The sequence below is a fragment of the Octodon degus genome, unplaced genomic scaffold, assembly GCF_000260255.1.
Source record: "Octodon degus isolate 3935 unplaced genomic scaffold, OctDeg1.0 scaffold00055, whole genome shotgun sequence".
Classification (NCBI taxonomy): Eukaryota; Metazoa; Chordata; class Mammalia; order Rodentia; family Octodontidae; genus Octodon; species Octodon degus.
This window is the reverse complement of record NW_004524631.1, coordinates 7371266-7392354: the sequence shown is the minus strand read 5'-3', so window position 1 is coordinate 7392354 and position 21089 is coordinate 7371266. Positions and strand designations below refer to the sequence as shown.

General features: G+C 36.6%; 1 protein-coding gene across 15 annotated transcripts in view; it reads right to left on the bottom strand.

Annotated features, from left to right (window-relative positions):
• Mecom (MDS1 and EVI1 complex locus) overlaps window positions 1–21089 on the bottom strand; it is a 550507-nt gene that overhangs the window by 22467 nt on the left and 506951 nt on the right. For 8 of the 15 annotated variants that reach the window (XM_023717748.1, XM_023717752.1, XM_023717751.1 and 5 more), the window contains 5 exons: window positions 16826–16973; window positions 15402–15558; window positions 9407–10763; window positions 6674–6761; window positions 1508–1534 (listed from right to left, as the gene is read on the bottom strand). In XM_023717748.1, the coding sequence (XP_023573516.1) occupies window positions 1508–1534; window positions 6674–6761; window positions 9407–10763; window positions 15402–15558; window positions 16826–16973 (1777 nt within the window). The remainder of the gene's footprint in view (window positions 1–1507; window positions 1535–6673; window positions 6762–9406; window positions 10764–15401; window positions 15559–16825; window positions 16974–21089) is intronic. The other 7 variants (XM_004633475.3, XM_023717753.1, XM_004633480.3 and 4 more) reach the window with 5 other exon arrangements.

The window sequence follows — 21089 nt, the reverse complement described above, 5'->3', positions numbered from 1 at the left end:
GCCACACACACACACACACACACACACATAAATAAATAAAATTCTTTTAAAAAAAAAAAAAAGAAATGTAAATCATAGCCCTAAAAAAGCTGTGAGCCAATGGAACGGAAGCATTTCCAAAGCACTGCAATGGCAGTTGCTCTATTGTTGTAGTATAAGCAAAGAGAATCTAAATGAAAATCTTAATTGGATTCAGAAGTCAGCAAAAGGATAGTTATGCTATGTAGGGTAACAACATAGCTACTTGACCTTAGAAAAGACAAACGTCAGAAGACAAGATACTCAAGACAGACCTGTACCAGGAAGGTGAAAGAGGACATACAGAAATGTAGGTCAGAAAACAAGCAACCACACTGACCACACAACTTTGTTGAAGGTATTCTGTTTTTTGTTGTTGTTGTTGTTGTTTTTTGTCTGACTGTCTCTCTGTCTGTCTCTATCTGCTTCTTTCTCTGAATCTACTTTTCTCTCTTCTTTGTGTCTATGTCTCTCTGTCTTTTTCTCCTTCCTTCCTTCCTTCCTTCTATGATTATCTTTTAAGAAGTATAAAGTTAATCCTTCAATGAATATATCAGAATAAAAAAAATCAACATTCATTTCCTATGTTACATATACCGCAAGAGAGAGAAAATGGAGAAATTCCTGGTAAAGAAAAACTGATATCAAACACAGGAAATAGGTTGAGTGCTAAAGCGCTTCAACTAAAATTAATTCCTAATAACCTAGTAATTATATAATGGCTTTAAAAGGCAGCTGACCTACATCGTATGACTTTTCCTGATCCCTCAGAAATCTGCATAATTATGAGTGACAAAATAAATACACATATGTTTAGAGGAAATTTAGAGATATACATTATTTCCATTGATCAAGTTTTATATGGAGGTGAAAGCTAAATAGAATTCTTTATATCTTAAAGAGCTTTCTCAACAAAAAATAGCTGTCCTTTTTATAATTAACTGAAACTGATGGTATCTGAAAAGAGTAGTTAAAAGTTGAACTACTAAGACCTAATGCTAAGAAAAACCTATTCAACAGGGGATTTTAAACAAATCTTTTTTCAAATAGCCAATTCTACCTTGGGATATATGGAGAATTCCACTGTCAGTCTGTGTCTACATATAAGTCCATGTTATATCCAAGATAAAGCTTTAGCAAAAGCATATTTAATATTCTGTCCCCCAAACAAAGGTTTTTCCCACTTAAGGACCCATTTCAATTTTTCTTTAATAACATGCTCCCAGGTGTCCAGAAAGAGTTTAATATTAACATATTACTAAGAAGAATGGGTCAGATTCATCATATAAAAATCATTCCATGAGCTATTTATGGCTTATTAAATATCCAATTATATTTAAACATACTATGCAGTTTGATAAATTATCAATTGAAGCCATATCATTTAATGGAAAGGGACTCAAAATTCTTTAAGTGTATATAGCAATTTATAAGATAATCTTTTGTTAATGCTACATTATTTCAGTCAAAATATAAGTAGGAAACTTACCCAAGTTCTCTGATCAGGCACTTGGAACTGGGAGCAAAATTGAAACAAAAACAAAAATTACTTCTGTGTTGGTATCTTCACTGAACTCTATCCGTTGAAAGATAAACATTTCACTAATTTAGCAGATTTCATTTATCATGCAAGTGTACCTTGAGTGATAACTTTAGAAATAAAAATCAAATATTTTTATAATCCTACTAAATTTCATCTATTATCTACAATAAATTTTAGAATAAAGGTTATAAATGAAAATTCTCTTTATTGTAAGAAAGATAAATGCTATTACTAAATATTACAAGGCAAATGCTTCTTTTCCTGTTATTACTCACTACAAAATCATAATCCCAATTTTTCTTTAATAACTGAAAATTAAGTGATTTTCTGCAAAATCCAATCCCTTGTGTTTTATAATGTCAGTGATAAAGAATATATTTTCTGAGGTGTAGATAGTTAAATGACAGAAAGGTAATGCTCTTGGAAGGTCACTGGCAACAGTGTGGAACTTCAACCATCATTCATCAGAAAGCTTCATATTCATTCAAAGAACTAAGGGTCTAGTTATTTGTAACAATTTACAGCAATATTCACTGAGGAAAATGTTAGGGGCTTGAAGACTCTTCCAGTCCACACAAAGATCACACTCTTTATCATTTTTCTTTGTCAAAAGGGATGTATGTCTTGCTTTCTTTAGTTTTTGGTATCTTTCATTAAGAAGATGCATAGGTTTCAAAGAATGATAGTTTAATCACAGGAGAAGTACACTAACAGGAAACACTTGTTGAAAACACACTGGAAGATGAATGGAAAAGGACTTAAGTGATTTTCACATCAGTGTATCAATGACAACTTGGGAAAAGATTAACTGAATCCTAGTTCTCTGGAATGAAACAACCAGATAACAGGAAAACAAAGAAAAAAAAATGTGATGAAAATAACAGAAACTTAAGTAGTAGTGTTTCTTAGAGATGTACAGAAAGCCAAACCTTTAAAATAAAATGCACAAATAACCAAAAATAAAATTTTAAAGATAGGAAAATCAAACCAATGAATAATAGCCACTTTTACAATGGTATAATTGCTAGTGAGCTATAAATGTGACTTCATGGTACCCAAAAGATAAATTGGTGACATGGACGTTCACAGACATCATACAGCAACATCATCCCTCCATCTCACTTCTTCGTGATAACTGTCTCCCTCTCAAAATTACATTGCAAACAAGAAGATGTCATGAATAATTTTTAAATGCCTATCCAGGAAATTTTCTGCAAAATCCAATTCCTGTGTTTATATAATGTCAATGATAAAACTATAATTATATAAAGAATATATATTTTCTATAGTGATTATTTCTCTTTTGTAGTAAGCTAGGTATCTATAAGAAAAAATGAAAGAATAATTGATAACCCCAGTGATGCAAATATATGACTTCAAGACATGAGCAGAAAACCTTAAACTCTAAGGATCTCTCTCTCTCTCTCTCTCTCTCTCTCTCTCTCTCTCTCTCGATCTCTCTCTCTCTCTCGATCTCTCTTTCTCTCTCTCGATCTCTCTTTCTCTCTGTCTTTCTCTGTCTCTCTTTCTTTAAATGTATTTATTACAGGGTTTCACTACATAGATGGGATTCATAGTGATCCTCCTGTTTTCAGCCTCCAAGTGCTGGGATTACAGGCATGTGCCACCACACCCAGTCTCTAATGATTTATCTCTTAATTTTGATATATGTACTCATGCATCTTCTAAATATTTTAATAAAATTTTAAAATAACCATTATTATTATATATGGTAGTAAGATGACCTAAAAACCTTCCAACAAAACTAATAAATATTTATTGAAGTGTTCACTTATCAGTGACTAGGGATTCTTCCACAAAGAGGGGTGTTCCAATAGAATGTGAAATACACAAAAACTACAAAGCCAGACTTGTCCAGAGAATATTACTCCCAAGCACTGACATGTCTGTTTATAACTTAATAAAGTTTATAACTTTTAAGCATTAAGAATATGATCTTTTGGGGCTGGGGAGATGGCTCAGTAGAATAAGTGCTTTCCTGGCAAGCACAAGGGTCTGAGTTCAATCCCTGGTTCCGCAAAAAAAAAAAAAAAAAAAAAAGAATATGATCTTTTTTGTTAGTATGATAACCCTGAGAAACAAGGCACACAGCATTCCCATTTTGAAAAGGAAGATCCAGAAGTGCAAAAGGGCTATGTGACTTTTATGATTGGCTCTAATTTTTTTATTTAGTTTTGCAAAAATTTAGGATTGAATCCATAGTATTAATAATAAACTACATCCTCAGCACTTTCTCACTTCATATTTTGAGACAGGGTCTCACTATGTCACTAAATTGCCCAACGGGGCTCCCACTTGGAATCCCTCTACTTCAGCACTGCAGGCTACTGGGCTTACAAACATGTACCACCACACGCAAATGGATATGCAATATACTTTAAATAGAAAATATAACAATGAAAAGTTTTGTGCGAGGACTTACTTAGCTGTTAAATGACAGCAAGTCATAGAAACTCAGTTTGGAGCTTTTGCTCTGTGCTACCCTTACTGTTGCCCACTGAGGTCATGCCAAGAACACAATAAACAGCTTTCCAAGTACTTGGAGAGACCTGGCATAGTCCTGGCAAAGAAACTGGACTCAGGGGACAGAAAGAGGGCATTTGACTAATTTCTCTCTATATCCACAATAGGATTCTTTTGTATCCTTTAGTAAGAGCTCTTTGTCATCAGAGCCCTCCACATGGCAAGCTCAATGCTAACTGTGGTTAGTGAACTATGATCAAAATATAGGCTAAATCTTTAAATTTTCAAAAGTTTAGAACTGTTAAACATATATCGCCATTGGGGCTGGGGAGATGGCTTAGTGGAATAAGTGCTTCCCTGGCAAGCACAAGGGACTGAGATCAAGGGCCTGAGTTCAATCCCTGGTTCCCCTGAAAAACATAAATACATGAAAAATAAAAAAAGATATATCGCCATTAATCTCTTTCAAACTCCTCCCATTGTTTCGAAAACACACCATCATTCCCATCATTCTTACCACATCATGAAACACTTCTGGAAGTTCTGTTTCATGAGTGTCTTTACAACATAAAATCAAATATATGGTGAACACTGCTGAGTGCCATCCAGTGGAGGTGTAGGATGTTAAAAATATTATGGTGTGTCCTCATCTACCCCATTCACTGGATTTGGCACCATGAAACTTCTGGCTTTCCCCTAAGGCCAAAATGACTGTGGAAGTAATTGTCTAGATTGATGCATCACATCTGTGCAGCCTCAACAACACAACTAAAGATACTACTTGAGTACTATTGATTAGCTGAGTTACTCCAAGACACACTTCCAAGCTCCATCATGCCAGACAGCCAAAACCATCAATTCTGCAGTGGTTAATTACTAGATTTTCAAAATTATTAGTATATAAAGCTATTGCAATATTGCAATAAAAATAGTGTAATAAAATATAAAATATTTTATTCTTATGAATATATACATCATTTCTATTTAGAAAGGAAGATAATCAAGAATGATGTACTTTCAGCACATCTGATACAAAATGCATGTTGTAGTCAGGTTTACTTACCCAAGAATCTTTACAAGTAATACTTAGATCATGCTAGGTATAAAGTATTTGCTGACCAACAGCTCCTGTTTTGGAACTTCGTTCTTTTCCATAAAGTAATCATGTAAATGATAACATTCTGTAGCCCTCCTATTACAAAGTTAATGCTAACTAGAATTTTTTTTCTTCTGTATTTAGGACAGGGTCTACAGGTTCTCACTACAGAGATCAGACCCCTAGTGATCCTTCTGTTTTCAGCCTCCCAAGTGTAGAATGTTTCTAAAACTTTATATTAACACATACTTTCACAAGATGAATTCAAGCAAGAACTCTGGGGCAGTAACAAATTTCTCCAATTATTTAAACTCTTATATGCTTTCTCAGAGCTTTGGAGGAAACACTTGAGAAGTTGAATAAGCAGTAACAAGAAAAAACAAAATAGAATTACATCCCTAATTAATTGAATTATCTAACTTTCTTTTTCTTTTTAAAAATATTTGTTTGTTTGTTTGTTTATATGGTGCAGGGTCTTGCTACACACGTTGGGCTTATAGTGATCTTCCTGTCTCAACCTCCCCAGCATTGGGATTACAGGCGTGCTCCACCATGCCTTGTTTTGGTGGCTGGCACAGCATGTAGTACAGGGGATTGAACCTGGGTCCTTACACTTGCAAGGTAGGCACTTAGACTGCCAAGCTATTTCCCCAGCCCTTACCTAACTTTTTGTGAGAGTCTGCATAAATTTTCATCAGCTTTATCCTTTCCAGTTTGAATACCATCAATAGAATAAATTAATCTACTCTTTTCAGACATTTTTATAATTTTTTCTGTCTATAAAGATCAGAGATAGCTTATATTCTTTCAGAAAAAAATAAAATTAAACAAAAATTTAAACACCAAAATGCTCATGCATTTGTTCTTTCAATATTCCAGATGTAGATAAATATGTAAACCAGGTTAAAGGGTAAAGACAGAGATCAACCAATTAGATAATACTGTTTTCCACCATGAAATGAGAAACTATATATATTTTGATAAATGAGCATGACTCTACTCAACAAATAGACTTGTGTTTTGTGGTGAATTCTTGTGCAATTACAGAACTGTGTTGGAATGCCCAGTGATCTCTCGATAAATTCCTTCACCCTCTATGGTAACAATTTCTCAGGTAGACTCATTTCCTGTTTTTTATCTAAGTACTAAAAGAACAAGAATGACCTTCATGAGTTTGGGACGAGTCACAGTATGATCCCTATCTTAGTATCAGCAACCTTTAAACACAAAAGACAACTTCAATATTTACTTCCTTGACTGAGCTCTGCTAACTGCAAAGTACAATTTGGCTCAGTAAGTAGTCAGAAGCAGACAATAATTTAACACCATAACCACATTAGTTTTACACATATATTAACTGCTTTTTCTTCAAAGAGCATGGGTTTTAATTCTGCTAGAATTTCCTGTGTTCCTCCACAGCAGCGTCAAAGGAAATCCTCGTGTTCTCAAGATTTCTTTCATTTCTTTGCACCTGCTCTTCAGGATCAACAAGTTGGTTTACAAGTTTGAAATCTCAAACTCAAAATACTTACTTGTGGGTGAAATAGGAATCCTGGAGAAGGTCTCAAGTATTTCTCTTTTAAAGCTTCAAGTGGGTCAGTTAGTTTTCTTTTCTCTACTCTGAAAGGTTAAAATTAGATTTTGGAGGTGAATCAGTTTCACATATCAATCAGTGTATAATCATTGACATTTAAAACAACAAAGCAAATAATAGGCTTCTGGGTTGCACATTAATAAAAATGCAAAGGCGTCTTGAAGAATACGTAAGACACTCCTAGGAGCTCAAAGAAAGGTTTTATTTATAACGGAAAAGTCCTTAATGGCTAGTATTAATGACGAGGAAATGTGAAAAATGGGGAGTCACTAAATTAGAAGAATTTGTCATAGATTTAGTACCTTTCCATTTCACATGGAGACAAAATGCTTAGTGATTCTGACAGCATGAGAACAAGATTAATTTTGAAAAATCAAAGCCATTTCCTACCAAAGAGCTACTTCCCCCAAATATTCAATTTCTTTCAAATCTGTAAATAATAACAACAGCTTTCAAACATACTATAAAATTATATACCCTGCTAATCACTTTTACACACACACACACACACACACACACACATACACACTTGCTCTAGGTGCTACTGCTGACAACCACTGCAGGTAGAAGACTGGTGGAGAAAAAATAACAGAACTAGTTGAATATTACATATAAATTTTTTGCTTCAAAAGTGCCTGTCCTTTTTTCAATTAAGCATATAGGGAATTGCTATGGGCTAAATTAAATTATTTTACTAACTATTGCTAATTTCCTTTTTAAACCTCTCAAGCTTTTAAAATAGAATTAAAACAAAATACTACCATTTGTAGGAATTTTAGCTGCACTATATTTTGCATATATTATTTCACTTATTAAAGCATGTGACAGTATAGCTACATTATATTGGTGGGGAAAAAAGTCTAAAACATGGATGGTGAGATTTTAACACATACCTGACACTAAAATTAGGGTTTAGGTCATGAAATCAGTAAAATGATGGGTATAGGGCTTTAACTGAAACTGGGACACAAGAGGAATGATGAAAGCTAGAACAAAAGGAAGATCAGAAAATGATAGAAATGAGTCTACTGGACACATGGAAGAAATGAAAGCTCACTACTGTTGGGAAGGTGTAAGAATGAGTGTCTGACAAACAAACTTCACCAAGAGCAGAAGTGTGCCATTGACTAGAAATGTAATCTTACTGGAAATGCATAGGATACATTAATGCACAAAATAAGAAGGTGTGCTTTTCTTTCTTTAATGATGGGCCTGCTGTCTGAACTAAGGTATAGTAAGGGGGGAAATCCTTATATATGGTAAGGATGGCATTGGATTGTCTTTTAAAATTCCTCCTGTGCTGAAATGAGGGGAGCCTTTCACACACTGGAGATGTTTTTAGTTAACACACTATATAGTATAGGTAGAAAAAGATGACTTAAATTAAAAAATATTAAAGTTTCAGTGCTCACAAAATCATAAGAAGTCCATTAATTTTTTTTTTAAATGGAAGGTTTTTTTTTGGGGGGGGGGTTTGCAGTACTGGGGATTGAACTCAGGACCTTGTGCTTATTCTATGGAGCTATCTTCCCAGCCCCCCATTAATATTAATGAATTTAAAAAATCCAAAATATTTCAATAAAAATCAAAATATGAAAATATTTTCATCATAAGTACATTCAGTAAAAGATTATCCACATTCCATGAGGTGTTGCCAACACTCAAATTTCAATGAGAAAGTAAACTGAAAAATATTGAAATATTTACTTTATAATAAACAACCAATATTATTCAAAGAATTTAAAGAAAACCATTATTTAAAAATCACATTAAAGAATCAAGTGAAATTAACAAAACATTATCTAAGAAGCCTTTTTTACTTTTTTATTTTCTTTTAGGTATTTAGCAGAAGGTCTACAGGATCTCTCTATGTAGATTGGACTCGTAGTGATCCTCCTGTTTTCAGCCTCCCAAGTGCTGGGATTACGGGCGTGCACACCATGCCCATTCTCAGTCCTGCCTCAGCATGCCCCCAGGGACAGGGCCAGCACAGCACGCAGAGGATCAAAACCCCGGGTCCCTGTGTCTACCTAAGCAGGCACTTTAATCCGCTGAGGTATCTGGCTAGCCCTAGAAACCTTTTTTAAAATAAACATGTTTTACTCAAAAAACTTTGGATACATCTAAAAGAAAAAAAATGGATAATGAAGGTAGTAAGTGGAGACAGTTTTTGAGCAAACCATTCCCATTGATAAAAACCTTTTGTGATTAATATTTTATTTACTTGCAGCTTCTAAGAGATTTATTTAGAATAGACCATGACCAGTATTTGTAAAGGATGTGTCAGTAAGTTAAAAAAGAATAGACTCTTGCTGGTATCTGTCACATTTTAGTCTAAATAACCTGAGGTTCCTTCAGGAACTTTATTCTTCTGTCACTTGACAATTTGTTCTGTGTATGGCTTTTCCATAGTTTCCACTTCAAAATCAAAGCTCATGTTTAAAAATAAATTGTTAAGGAACAAAGGTCTGTGGGCTCATTCCAAATACCCCAATTTCAGAGACAGCCAAAAGTAAGTCCAAACCTAACAAGCCAACCATCTGAACCAAAAATTCATTCATTAGATCGAACAACTTCAGTTTTATAATAATGAGTCATAAAAAAGGTATAAAGGTGGAGCCAAAGGCTTTCACACATCGGCTCATATTCCTCACCTCCCACACTCCCTTACCTGTAAATAGGGTCCATAAAGAAGGGAGTGGGCCTTGCATGCTGCAAGGAGCCATCTGACGCTGGCCTGGCTTCAGCATTGCTTCCTTTCTTTTCCCCAAACACATGGTTCTTTCGAGGTTCAGTCAGCTTGGCCCCACTGGCTCTACTCCTACTGCCCATACTTAGATCCAGGGGCTGGTCTTGGCTTGTGGCAGGTGTGGCTGGAGGCTTGGAGGGGGCAGGAGTCAAGGGTTTCTCATCCTTTCGCCTAGTGGTGAGATCAAAGGGAGACTCTGAGCTTCCCTTCTGTAGTTTCTTTGCTTCGCTTGGTGATTGGGGCTCCATTTTCAAAGGTAACGATCTCAAGTCTCTATCAGGAAATGGGTACATTGATTGAGAGAATGCTGGAAAAAATGGGAGGGGAAACATGGAAGGGTAAGGTAAAGCTCCAACTTTTTTGTCTTGCAGCCCCACCAGTCCTGTTGAACCAAAGTATTTTTCAGCAATAGAAGCAATAGCCTTTATAGAATCATTCACAGCTCCTGACACGGCAGTTTGCTCCTCTAAAGATGGTGAGAAAATGGAATGATTGCTGTATTCTTTCTTATTATTTATTGAAGCCAGATTCTGAAGAGGGCTTACTTTGTCTTTGAACATTTTACCATTTTCTTTAAATTTCTCTTTATCACTTTCAATGTCACTTTCCAGATCAGAGCCCGAGGTTGTCTCCAGGTCACTGCCACTTGGCGTACTGACATCATCAAGGTCACTACTCTCTGACTGGTCACTGATTTTCTCAAGGGGCCTCTCTTCAGAGGACCTCTCGGGCTGGAGCTCCACTGGCTTATTGTCCCCTACAGGTGGGTGTTTAGATAGTGCCTTCAAAATATCCTGTGTAGCTGGTAGTATCTGAGGATGTGTCATGAGGGGACTTTGACTTTTGTTTGTCTGTTCAGTACTTGGTAGTCCTTTAACAGGAGAACTAGCAGGTATCAAAGGAGGCCTGTGGTACAAGCCGGAAGGAAACAGACCAGGGAAGCTAAAAGAAAATCCAGGAGCTGTTGGAAAGGTAAGACCAGCAGGATGCCTATTGGCACCAAAATAGTCAGCAAGGCCCGGGTTGGCATGACTCATATTAACCATGGACGTTTTATCCATAGCTGGGGTTCCAGGAAGTGAAATGCCTTGGCCAAAAAATCCACCTGCCGCAAAATGGTTCTTGCCCTCACAAAACCTCCTGTGTTTATTTAAGGAAGACGTAGTGCTGAACATTTGTCCACAGTCTTTGCACTTGATTTGGGTTCTGCAATCAGCATGCATGCGCTTATGACGACAAAGGTTTGAAAACTGAGTATAGGATTTATGGCAGACCTCACCTGTGTGCAAACAACAAAAAAGAATCTCAGGCTTTATGGCAATTGCTTCTGAATTTAGCAAGTATCACAATTGGTTTACCCAAAATAATTTCAATTAGGAAGCCAGGAAGAGAAGTTGGAGGCACCAATCTGGGTGCTCCAAACAGAAAACCCCATACCACTAGTTTCCAAAGCAAGGCATCCAACCTGACAAATGTCTCGAGGCAGCACAAATATTTCATATATTATATATACTTAAATATTTTGTCATTCCCATGGCATAATGATTTGCACAATATTTGTATATTTAAAGTTATGGAAAATTCAAATTTCAGCATGCATTGTTTTCCCCCACCCAGTACTGTCCCAGAAGAACCTTAAAAACAAAAATCTCAAGAGTATTAAGTATGAAACATAACAGGAACTCCTTGAAAATTTTAGGTCACTTCATGAATTCTATTAAAGAGGCAACAAAACAAAATTTTAGAAAACTTCTCTCTTCATCAGAAAGTTCACATTACCTCTCCCATTGGGGAAAAGAGCTTGTGCTTGCTCTACCATTATTTAATTGGTATTATATCATGCACTCTCATCATTCACACATCAAAGCCACACAACAATGCACATTGTGTATTCAGAGACTTTTTTAACAATCATTTTCATGACTTGAGAAAGACTGACATAATTTACAATGGCTCTATTTTAAGCCTGCAGAGGAAACTACATTGAATGTAGCCCATCCTGCATTGCTGGTTCCCATGAACTATGATCACGTCCTCTGACTTCCCCTCACACCACTGGCTGTGCTAATCTTCCTGCATTTATGAAACCCTTGTCCTTGGGAACCATGTCCTCTTGTTGTCATATCTTCCTTGGTTATCTGAGGGCTTGACTCCTGTGTGTTAGAGCCAACTATAGTAAGCAGGGGAGAGTGCGTGAGTGTTCTGATACAGAAAGGACATTGTGTGGGTGTGGCTTCAAAATATCTCTCTGTATCAAGAATTTGCCAGTGAATTAGAATATCAATTTCCCCACATAAAAGCCAATGTTTCTGAGTATATTTTAAAATAAAACTTTGTTAACTCTTGAGAACTTTCTTGCTAGGTGAGTTCTACTCATTTCACAGTCCAGCAGGGTTATCAAAGCAGTTTCTTAAATATCCTATTATTTATGGTGGATGAGTGATGTTATGTGTGAGCTTACTTACATGTTGCTGTGCATGCTTAGCATGCTGAAATATGGCATACTTTACATGCAATCAGTGAAACAAATTTATTTTAAGAAATTAACCTGAAGACAAAAATGTAACATTTATTGCTTTCCTGTAATGGCTGCCTTGAAAAGAATGCTTCAGCCCCTAAACCAAATCAATAAAAGTTCAAAATAAGTCACAGTAAGCAGATTTTATTTGTCTCACTCAAGCAAAATTCATACAGAACTTGAATTAACCTACACACATCCAAACAGGAAGCACCAAGTGATTGTGTATCTATTTATTTTACTGCTAAAGGTCAAGCTATACATGAATGTGCCAGGTTATATGAAAGGAGCCTTCAGTGACAGGATGATTCAGAACACTGGAAAGGCTGTAAAATACATTTTAAAGAGAAGAGAAAATGTGTATGACTTCTTTTCAAATCATTCCATCAGACTACATTGCCTAATCTCTCTTAAAAATATATATTGAGCAGAGGAAATAGGTTGGCAGTCTAAGCACCTGCTTGGCAAGCACAAGGACCCAGTTCAATCCTCAGAACCACATGTCATGCCAGCCCACACCCCATGCTGGCAACCGAAACCGGGCATGGTGGCATACACCTATAGTCCCAGGGCTGGGGAGGCTGAGACAGGAGAATCACTATGAGTCCAAGCTGCGTAGGGAAACCCTATATCAAATAAGTAAAAGATTTCTAAAAATTTAATATGCATACATATGCTATATAATCATATACTATAGATATATGTATTGTTTAGACTACTTGATATATTAAAGTCATATGATAAAGAATGTAAAAACCCATACTATATTTATATAATTAATACTGATTATATGTATAATATATACTATATAACTACATATAGTATAATTATATATAACATTATTTATTATCATATACTAATTATGTATACTTAATACTAATTCAGTTAAAAGAATAACAAGAAAGAGTCAGCAAAATGTTTAATTATAAAAATTCATTAAGAAAGCAACATGTCTCCTCTGGGGATTAAATGATGTTGAGAAAATGTCTTGATCGGTGTTCGATCAGGTATGTTTTTGAAAGGCTGGGGAATGTTCACCAGGAAAATGTTGCTCTCTGCTATCTTACGGCTGGGTAGCTTTAAGGAAGCCAAGGACCTCTGCATTCGCGTTAACACCAGGTACACCCAACTTGCCCTACTGCACCTTTTGTTACATTACGAGCAGCCCCTGGGTCTACTCTCAACAACACAGAAACTGGGGTGCTTCCTTCAGCACAAGCTTTGTTTTCAGCACTTGAAGGCTTGGCCTGGGATACCACAAGCCACCAACTCTCCAAGTACCCTGATTCAATTGATGTTGAAGTCTTTACTCTACTGTAATTTTCCCAATATTAAGGAATTAGCCAGCAGTTAGCATTGCATTTTTCTACTTATTAAACAAATTAAGAGGTATTTTGAATGTATTCAGACTGTTAGAGCATGTGGTTTCTATTTGGGAAGGGTAGAGGTTCTTGTAAAGGCAGTGAGTAATTACCGTAGCACTGGTGACTGGACTCAAGCTTGGCGGCACAATGTAATAAGAGACAGTTGCCATAAACACACGAGTGGGGGTGAACCGTGGTGTGTGGCCTTCGGGTGAGAAACAGACATCAGCCCTAGGTGAACCTCCTCCGCTCCAGTCTCCACACCAACCCCTGATCCTTAAACTCTTTTGTTCTGAAATTACACAGCTATTATTTATAATTACTCCATGGTTCTCTGTCAGATTTTATATTTGAAGAATGCCATCTGTTATTTAAATTTATCAATAATTACTTCAGATGCATTCATAGGAAATATTTTATGCAAGCTGATTGGACAAGGACAACCTGTGGCACTTGAAAGTGAAACATTTTGCTTTAACACAACTAAAATTATACATCTCACAGTCTCAGGTGATAGGAATCTACATCTCCTAACTTTTATTTTAAATATAAGGCATTAGATAGATGATCAGAGTTCCCTGTGACTTCTACTCTTTTTTCCTCACTAAAGTATATTCAAATTTACCAACATTTATTGCTGAGAAATTAACATTGAATGTCTGCAGTATTTCCAAGTATATTTGCAGAGCATTATGGCCTAGGGCCATAAATGTTTTTTGGGGAGAAGTATAAAATTCTCTTTGCATACTTCATGTATCATGACTTTCAAAAGAGCTTCCCCGGAGCCTATAGCACTTTTTTGTTGGTCTGCTAGTACTCTTCACTCCACCCTGGGAACAGAACATCTGAGCAAAGCAAGGTGCTGCTATAAGCAAAAAAAAAAATGGAAGAAAAAGCTCTGGTTCAAGAGAAAGCTGTGACCAGGCAAAGAATGAGAGAGTTATTCTTTGACATATCCATATTGACCCTGAATATTAGTTTTTTTTTTCCACCAGGTCCTGTACTAGTGTCTCAAATGGCTATTACAATCCATAAGATTAGTTAGGAAAATAGAATTTAAAGGATTTCCTAAATTAGAGATTTTGGCAGGTACTAAGTATACTTTCCACCAATTCTCTGTGTATTGGGATTCAAAATCCACTTTTGTTTTGGAGTACAACTCAGTAAATCACTGTATTTCTAAACCCAGCTAAGCAGGGAACAAAAGAAGCCTAGAGATGTTGCCCAAAAGGACCAAGAATAGCTGATCCTAAAGAAATACTGAGGCACAACACGGGGAACAGGATCGGGTGGATAGAAGCAAATGAGGGCTTCTATCAAGAGTTTTACTTGACTTGAAATGTGTTATTGAAGTGCTCTGTCCAGGAATGTTCTAAGTAGGTGGTCAGATTGCCTGTCTCCTTGAAGCACACTGCCTGTAAATTCTCTTTAGTACCACGGGTAAGAGAAGCAGCAGGTCTGGCATCAAAGTAAAAATGTTCTGCTGTTCAAATACTAGAGAATTACCAATCCCTATCCTGTGAGAAGTAATGAGAGGTAGATAAAGGAGCATTTTATCCCCCCCTCTTACACACACACACACACACACACACACACAGTCATAAGCCTACTTGCCAGGTGGGTTTCTTCCACTTCTTTCTGATCCAGAGCATGTTTTTAATCACTTCATCTTGTTTAGGGATATCTGCTAGTTGCTGTTTTACAAAGCCACGAACCTTTACAGTGTGAGACAAATCTGGTTGTCTCAATTAAATCCTAAAACCTGGGGAGGCTCCCCTTTCATTATTTAACAACTTCTCTTTTCTCTACCTGTTATTGATTTCATCTAAAAGAAAACACCCCAGGGATATAAGCAAAACATCATGGATCTGGTTATAAAAGATTTTCTTGTAACAGAAAATAGCTCTACTGGATTGCACCATAAATAGCTATTACCGTGACCCCCTAAAGGCCATCTGTGGGCATTCTCCTGATCATAGTGCCTTTTGGAGGAGAGATAGATGCAGGAAGGAGGGCTGGAGTGTTCAAAACTTACAGATAAAGGGCTTCACACTGCTGTGGATGTGCTTGTGTTGTTTGAGGCCTGACGACGTGGCAAACGTTTTGCCACACTCCGGGCACGCATGGGCCCGGGCACCAACATGCTGAGAGCGAATGTGCCGCTGAAGGTTGCTAGGGTCCGTGAAAACCTGCTAGGAAATGAGTACTGATTAATCAAGAAACTTAATCCAAGGGCACGATAAAGACCAGGGATAACTCAGGAAGGAATTATTTTGCTTGTTTCTTTTGTTTATATTTCTTTTCTCCAAAGACTGAAAGAAAGCCACATCTCCAGTGTGTGATCTCCTCTAGGGTAGGACTATAAATACTTCAGCTCTGTATCCTTAGCGCAGAATATCCACAGGTATCAGTTTCAGAAAAAAACAATGAATAGCACTCTTAGGCAAAATCAAGCCTTTTCTATGTAACCTCATTTACAGTGATTATAGTGAAATAATAAGATACTGATCATGCCATTATTAACCTAATGTGCTATTTTTAACCCTTTAAATAAAGACATATTATACGGGTACAGAATTTGAAGGGATTTAAGATACACGTCTATGGAAATTGTTTCTCTCTGTGGCTGAATTCTAACACAGTGTTTCAGCAAGTTACCAGCAAGCTAAAACTATTATTTTGGACATACTATAAATTTTGTTGAGTTAAAAAGCCAATGACATCATTCAGAAGCAAAATAGCCTTTAAGATAAGTTCAAATGTCACAGTTTCCACCGGCATGAGTAAAGTTATTCAACGCTATAGGAAGCTTTTTGAACAAGGCAGTGACTTTAGTAATACCAGAACATCTCTGAGTTAATAAGCATGAAAAAATCCAAAGTTTGCATTGCTACCACAGTTCACAGTTACGATCTACCTTGAATACTTTCCTTTTATACATATGCTGCTCGGCACTGGCCACTAAGATAGAAGTTTTGCAGTCCTTAATGAGAACCAAGTTAGGATGTATAGTGAAGAGCTGGGTGCAAAAGCCTGCAAAGTAGGACTCTCCCATTCTTTTGGAATAGGCATTCAGAAAGTTTATATGACTTCCTCACAGATTGCTACTGAGAGAAATCAATAATGTGACTAGGATAAAAATTTTATTCCCCATTAGGCTATAAAACAATCCTATGCTGGCAAATCAGTCACAGAACCAGGAATTTACCAAGGATGCCTGACACCTAGTTTTGGAACTCGCCATCAAGCCCCAATTGCTCCCTTACAAAAATAAAAGGATACTCACTAAGTGTTTTTATACCCTCTACTAATGCCTTTTAGCATACAACACTCAGTCTACTTCTCTCAAGATATTTATAGTTTCCCCTCTCCAGGCTTGTTTTCATGTATCGCAGCAAGTGATGGATTAAGAGAGAGCTGAATGGCAGAGAGGCCAAGGAGCCTGCAAATTCACTGTACCTTGGCACAGTTCTCACATTCATAGTGCTTTCCACTGTCATGTGACATCTGGTGGCGAATTAAATTGGACTTCCAGTTAAATGCCTTGGGACACTGATCGCACTTGTATTCCCTCTCCTCAGTATGTGACGACATGTGCTTCTCCAAGCTGTTAAGAGAACAACTGAGTCAATAAAACATGTGACAAAGAACGCACTGATAAACTGAATGTTATTTTATTACTAATCCAGCGGGCAATAAAAGAATTAAGGAAAAAAGAAGTGAGAAGAAAGAAGAGAAGAAACCGGATGGTGATAGACAAAAGTACATCTTATGTTTCCCAGAGTTTGTTTTCTGCCAACTCATAGATGTAGCCCTGTTGTGTGAAAATAAATCCCACAGAGCTAGCAGGGATTACCCAACAGTTTAGGAGCATGGTAAACAATGAGTTATTGGTCTGGTTCTAGATTCACTACACAATTCTAACAGTAGCACATATGGTTAACAGCTGCAACAAAAACTCCAAGAGAAAACGTTTAAGAACATATAGGGGAGCATGCTGTCTAATATGTGTACCCCCTAGATGCAAAAGATATTTTTATTTCTACCCATGTCACCATGGAAAGAGAGCTACAAGGTAATATTTAAGAGGCAACTTCCAGGTATGGCCCTGGTAATATATAGATGAATGGGGAAATACACAGAGGGGTAGATATGTGTGTGGAGACAAATGCAGATAATAGATGATAGATAGACAGACAGACAGACAAATACATAGAGATAAAAAGTTAGATATACCATTAGATGAGAAAATAAAGAACTATGTATGTTTTAAGTAGATGCACTACTGTGGCCTCCTAAGGGGGAAAAAACATGGTTAGAACTTTGAAAAAAGGAAGTTCATGTGAAAAGAATTAAGGTGTCAATTTGACAATCCAATAATCAAAGGAGGGTTAAGTTGAACATCAGTAATAGTAAATTTTTTAACAATAATAATATTATTCAGGCATGTTGGCACACACCTGCAATCCCAGCACTCAGGAGGCTGAGGTAAAGGGGTCCTCCTCTCGTTCAAGGCCAGGCTGGAGTACATAATGAACTCAAGGCCAGCCTGAACTGCACAGTGAGACCCTGCCTCAAAAAAAAAAAAAAAAACTAAGTCAATCTAGGTAACCAATTACCTTCTTCCAGATGGAAATGAACAACACCATCAATGAAGTACTTTCGCTAAAACAATTTAAATTCCACCTAAGGCTTGAGAGGTAACTATGAATGCACAGGAAATAGGGGGAATGCAGGGAAAACCTTAAACACCACCAAGAATATATATGCAACCAAATCTAGAGTGGACCAAGTTGTACAGAAAAATAATCTCAATTTCATCTATAAGATTTGATAAATACATTATAAGGAGGGATAGAGAAAGAGGGAAGGAGACTGATTGAGGGAACATTTAAATCAAAATGTACCTGAGAAGTTTATGTATTTATTCTTATGTGAGGACATTTTATCTTGATTCTAAAAATTATGAGATAACTCTGGGAATCTGAACTCTTGCTGAATATATGGCATCAAGGAATTATTATTATTACTATTATTATTATTTGTTGCTGTTGCTGTTGTTGTATTTTTAGGGAAGGGTCTACAAGATGTTCAGGGTCTAACTACTAGATCAGAGTTGTAGTGATCTGCCTGTTTACAGCCTCCCAAGAGCTGGCATTACAGGCAAGCCCCACCACGCCCAGTCTCAATTCTCATATCAGTGCACCCCAGGAGTGGGGCCAGCATGGCAGGCCTGGGGATCGAACCCCAGCTCCTGTTCCTGGTTGAAGGTGCTTTAATCTGCTGAGCTATTTGGCTAGCTCAAGGCATTATTTTTTAAAGTGTGACATTGAACTAATGTTGTAAGAGCCCTTATCCTCTACCAACACATCCTAAACTACTTGGGAATAAAATTATATAATGACTTGTTTGAAATATTCTAAAAGAAGTACAGCTGCAACAAGATTGCCCTTATATGATAATTATTGAAGCTGAACATGTGAGTTTTCTTAATACCAACCTCTAATTTTTTATACATCAGAAAGTTTCAATAATAAAGAGGTTAGCTTAAAATACTCAACTACCAAGCATGCAAATGTTCATTCTTTTCCATGTTTCATTTTTCTTTGGGCTGAATGCTCTATCTTTGTCTATCAGTTAAAATCTCTGTGTGCCAGGAAGATCTCATGTGGGAACAGGCGTTTGTGTAAGAAAATGAAGTGCCCGCTCTTGTATCTCGGTAAATCAGAAATACCTTTCCCACCCTTGTTCTCTTCCTCAGCTTCCGCCCTACACTCTATTCACACTGGCACTTGAACTTATTTTTGTTCCCTCTGAGTCAATCAAGGTGGAAGTGCTATTCTGTTTGACCACAAGTGGAGATATCTCTGTGGACACAAGGTACCAGGAGAGAACAGGTGTGGGGTGTCGTAAGAAAAGCCCTATCTTTATCTATAATATTCAATCCTCTATTTGTTACAGAAATTGAAAGGCTAACAAAAGAGTTAAGAGAAAGATATCAACAACTGCAGTCAACACTGAATACAGTCAGGGACGTTCTCCAGAGTCATGGTACAGACTGTAGCTTTCATTGTCTATGTCTAGCAATCTGTGCTGGTGAACCATTTTATGTTATATACTCCAAAATGTTGTATGTTGAATCTTCAACCCTGAAATATGCTGCCAAATGTATAGCTTGGTCTGTATGTTGAGTCTTATTTCTTCCTTTAAGTATATGGTTTGACTTTATGATGAAATCCAGCCAGTTGTTAAAGAGACTTCGCCACTTAATCACAGTTTACAGACCTTTATTCAGTTTTCTGGGTTCTTTTGATCTATAGATCAGCCTTTATATCCTGGCCTTGTTTTATTTTTTTTCTCTTCTTACTTTTTGTGCATTCATTTCTTGATTATAGGTAAGAGATACTGAACCAAAGAATGCATCGTGTCAAGAAAGGAATTTTCGTTTATTTAAAACATAAAACAACAGGGCTGGAGAGATAGCTCAGAAGCATAAGTGCCTGCCTGGCAAGTACAAGGTCCTAAGTTTGATTCCTGGTACCACAAAAAAAAGACAAAATAAATAAAGCAACAACATAGCATTCAGTAAAGTGGAAAATGTTCTGAAAATGTAGCTTCTGTGTGTGGCTGTTGTACGAAACCGAGACACAGAAATAGATAGCACTTGTGGACTGACATTCAAAGGCTGCATCAGGACGTGCTTTACCCAATTGGCCGGGATATCAAAAGGTATGTTTCGACAGTTCACTTATTATTTGCCACTGAATGCTTTACTGAATGGACTAGGTTGACCGTTGGTTTCACATGAAGTGCAGTTGACTCAGGCTTAATCTTGCAGTTAGTAGATTAAGAAACTTTCTCCACCTAACACTTCTGTATGTGCTCTCAATAGGAAGAATTACATTTTATTAGTTAATTTGTTAATTTCTGGCTTGTAGCAATGTCTATAATAAAACTGAAGATAGCACACTTAATTTCTGGTACAAGTAATAACATTTGTAGTACAAATACTTTTTCTTCTCATTAGTATGAGCTAATTGTACTTGTTTCATAATTTGGGCATTATTATATTCGAGAAACATGCTGGAACTTTTTTTGATAAGCAACCTTCATTTTATCAAACATATATAATAGATTTATTCTCTATGCAATCTCAGTATGAAGGGTACCAGAAAGCTCTCTCATTTCCCTAAATGTTTTATCTCTAAAAGCTAAATTAGGCCTGACTTTTCAAGACTGGAGATGCATTCATTTGACTCAGTCTCCTAAAAACAGTGTGTGTGTGTATGGGGTAGACTTATACTTGCTAGCACATAAGTCATTTATGCCGTTAAGTTAATGAATACTTTGTGAAGTCCTATTCTAAAAGAAATCTAATCAGAAGATGATGTAGATCAGTAAATGGAGTTGCAAAGGAGAAAAGAGCCTCTAGGAAAAGGAAACTAAGTAGTAAACTGAAGCAGGTCTTTTGTCAAAGACCAACTCTGAGCAGTTCACATACTTAAATAAGGCCAGTTGTTGCACTACCATTGTCTTTGAAATACAATGATGTTTTTGTTCTCCTGAAATAACAATTACACATTCCAAGAATCATTTCAAGACTTAAAAGCAAAGCAATGGATATAATTATTAAAATTATTTTGGGGCCAAGGCAAAAACCATTAGGTAGAAATAAACAAACAAAAAGCCTATTGGCTAGTTATTACTTATCTGATCTTAAAAG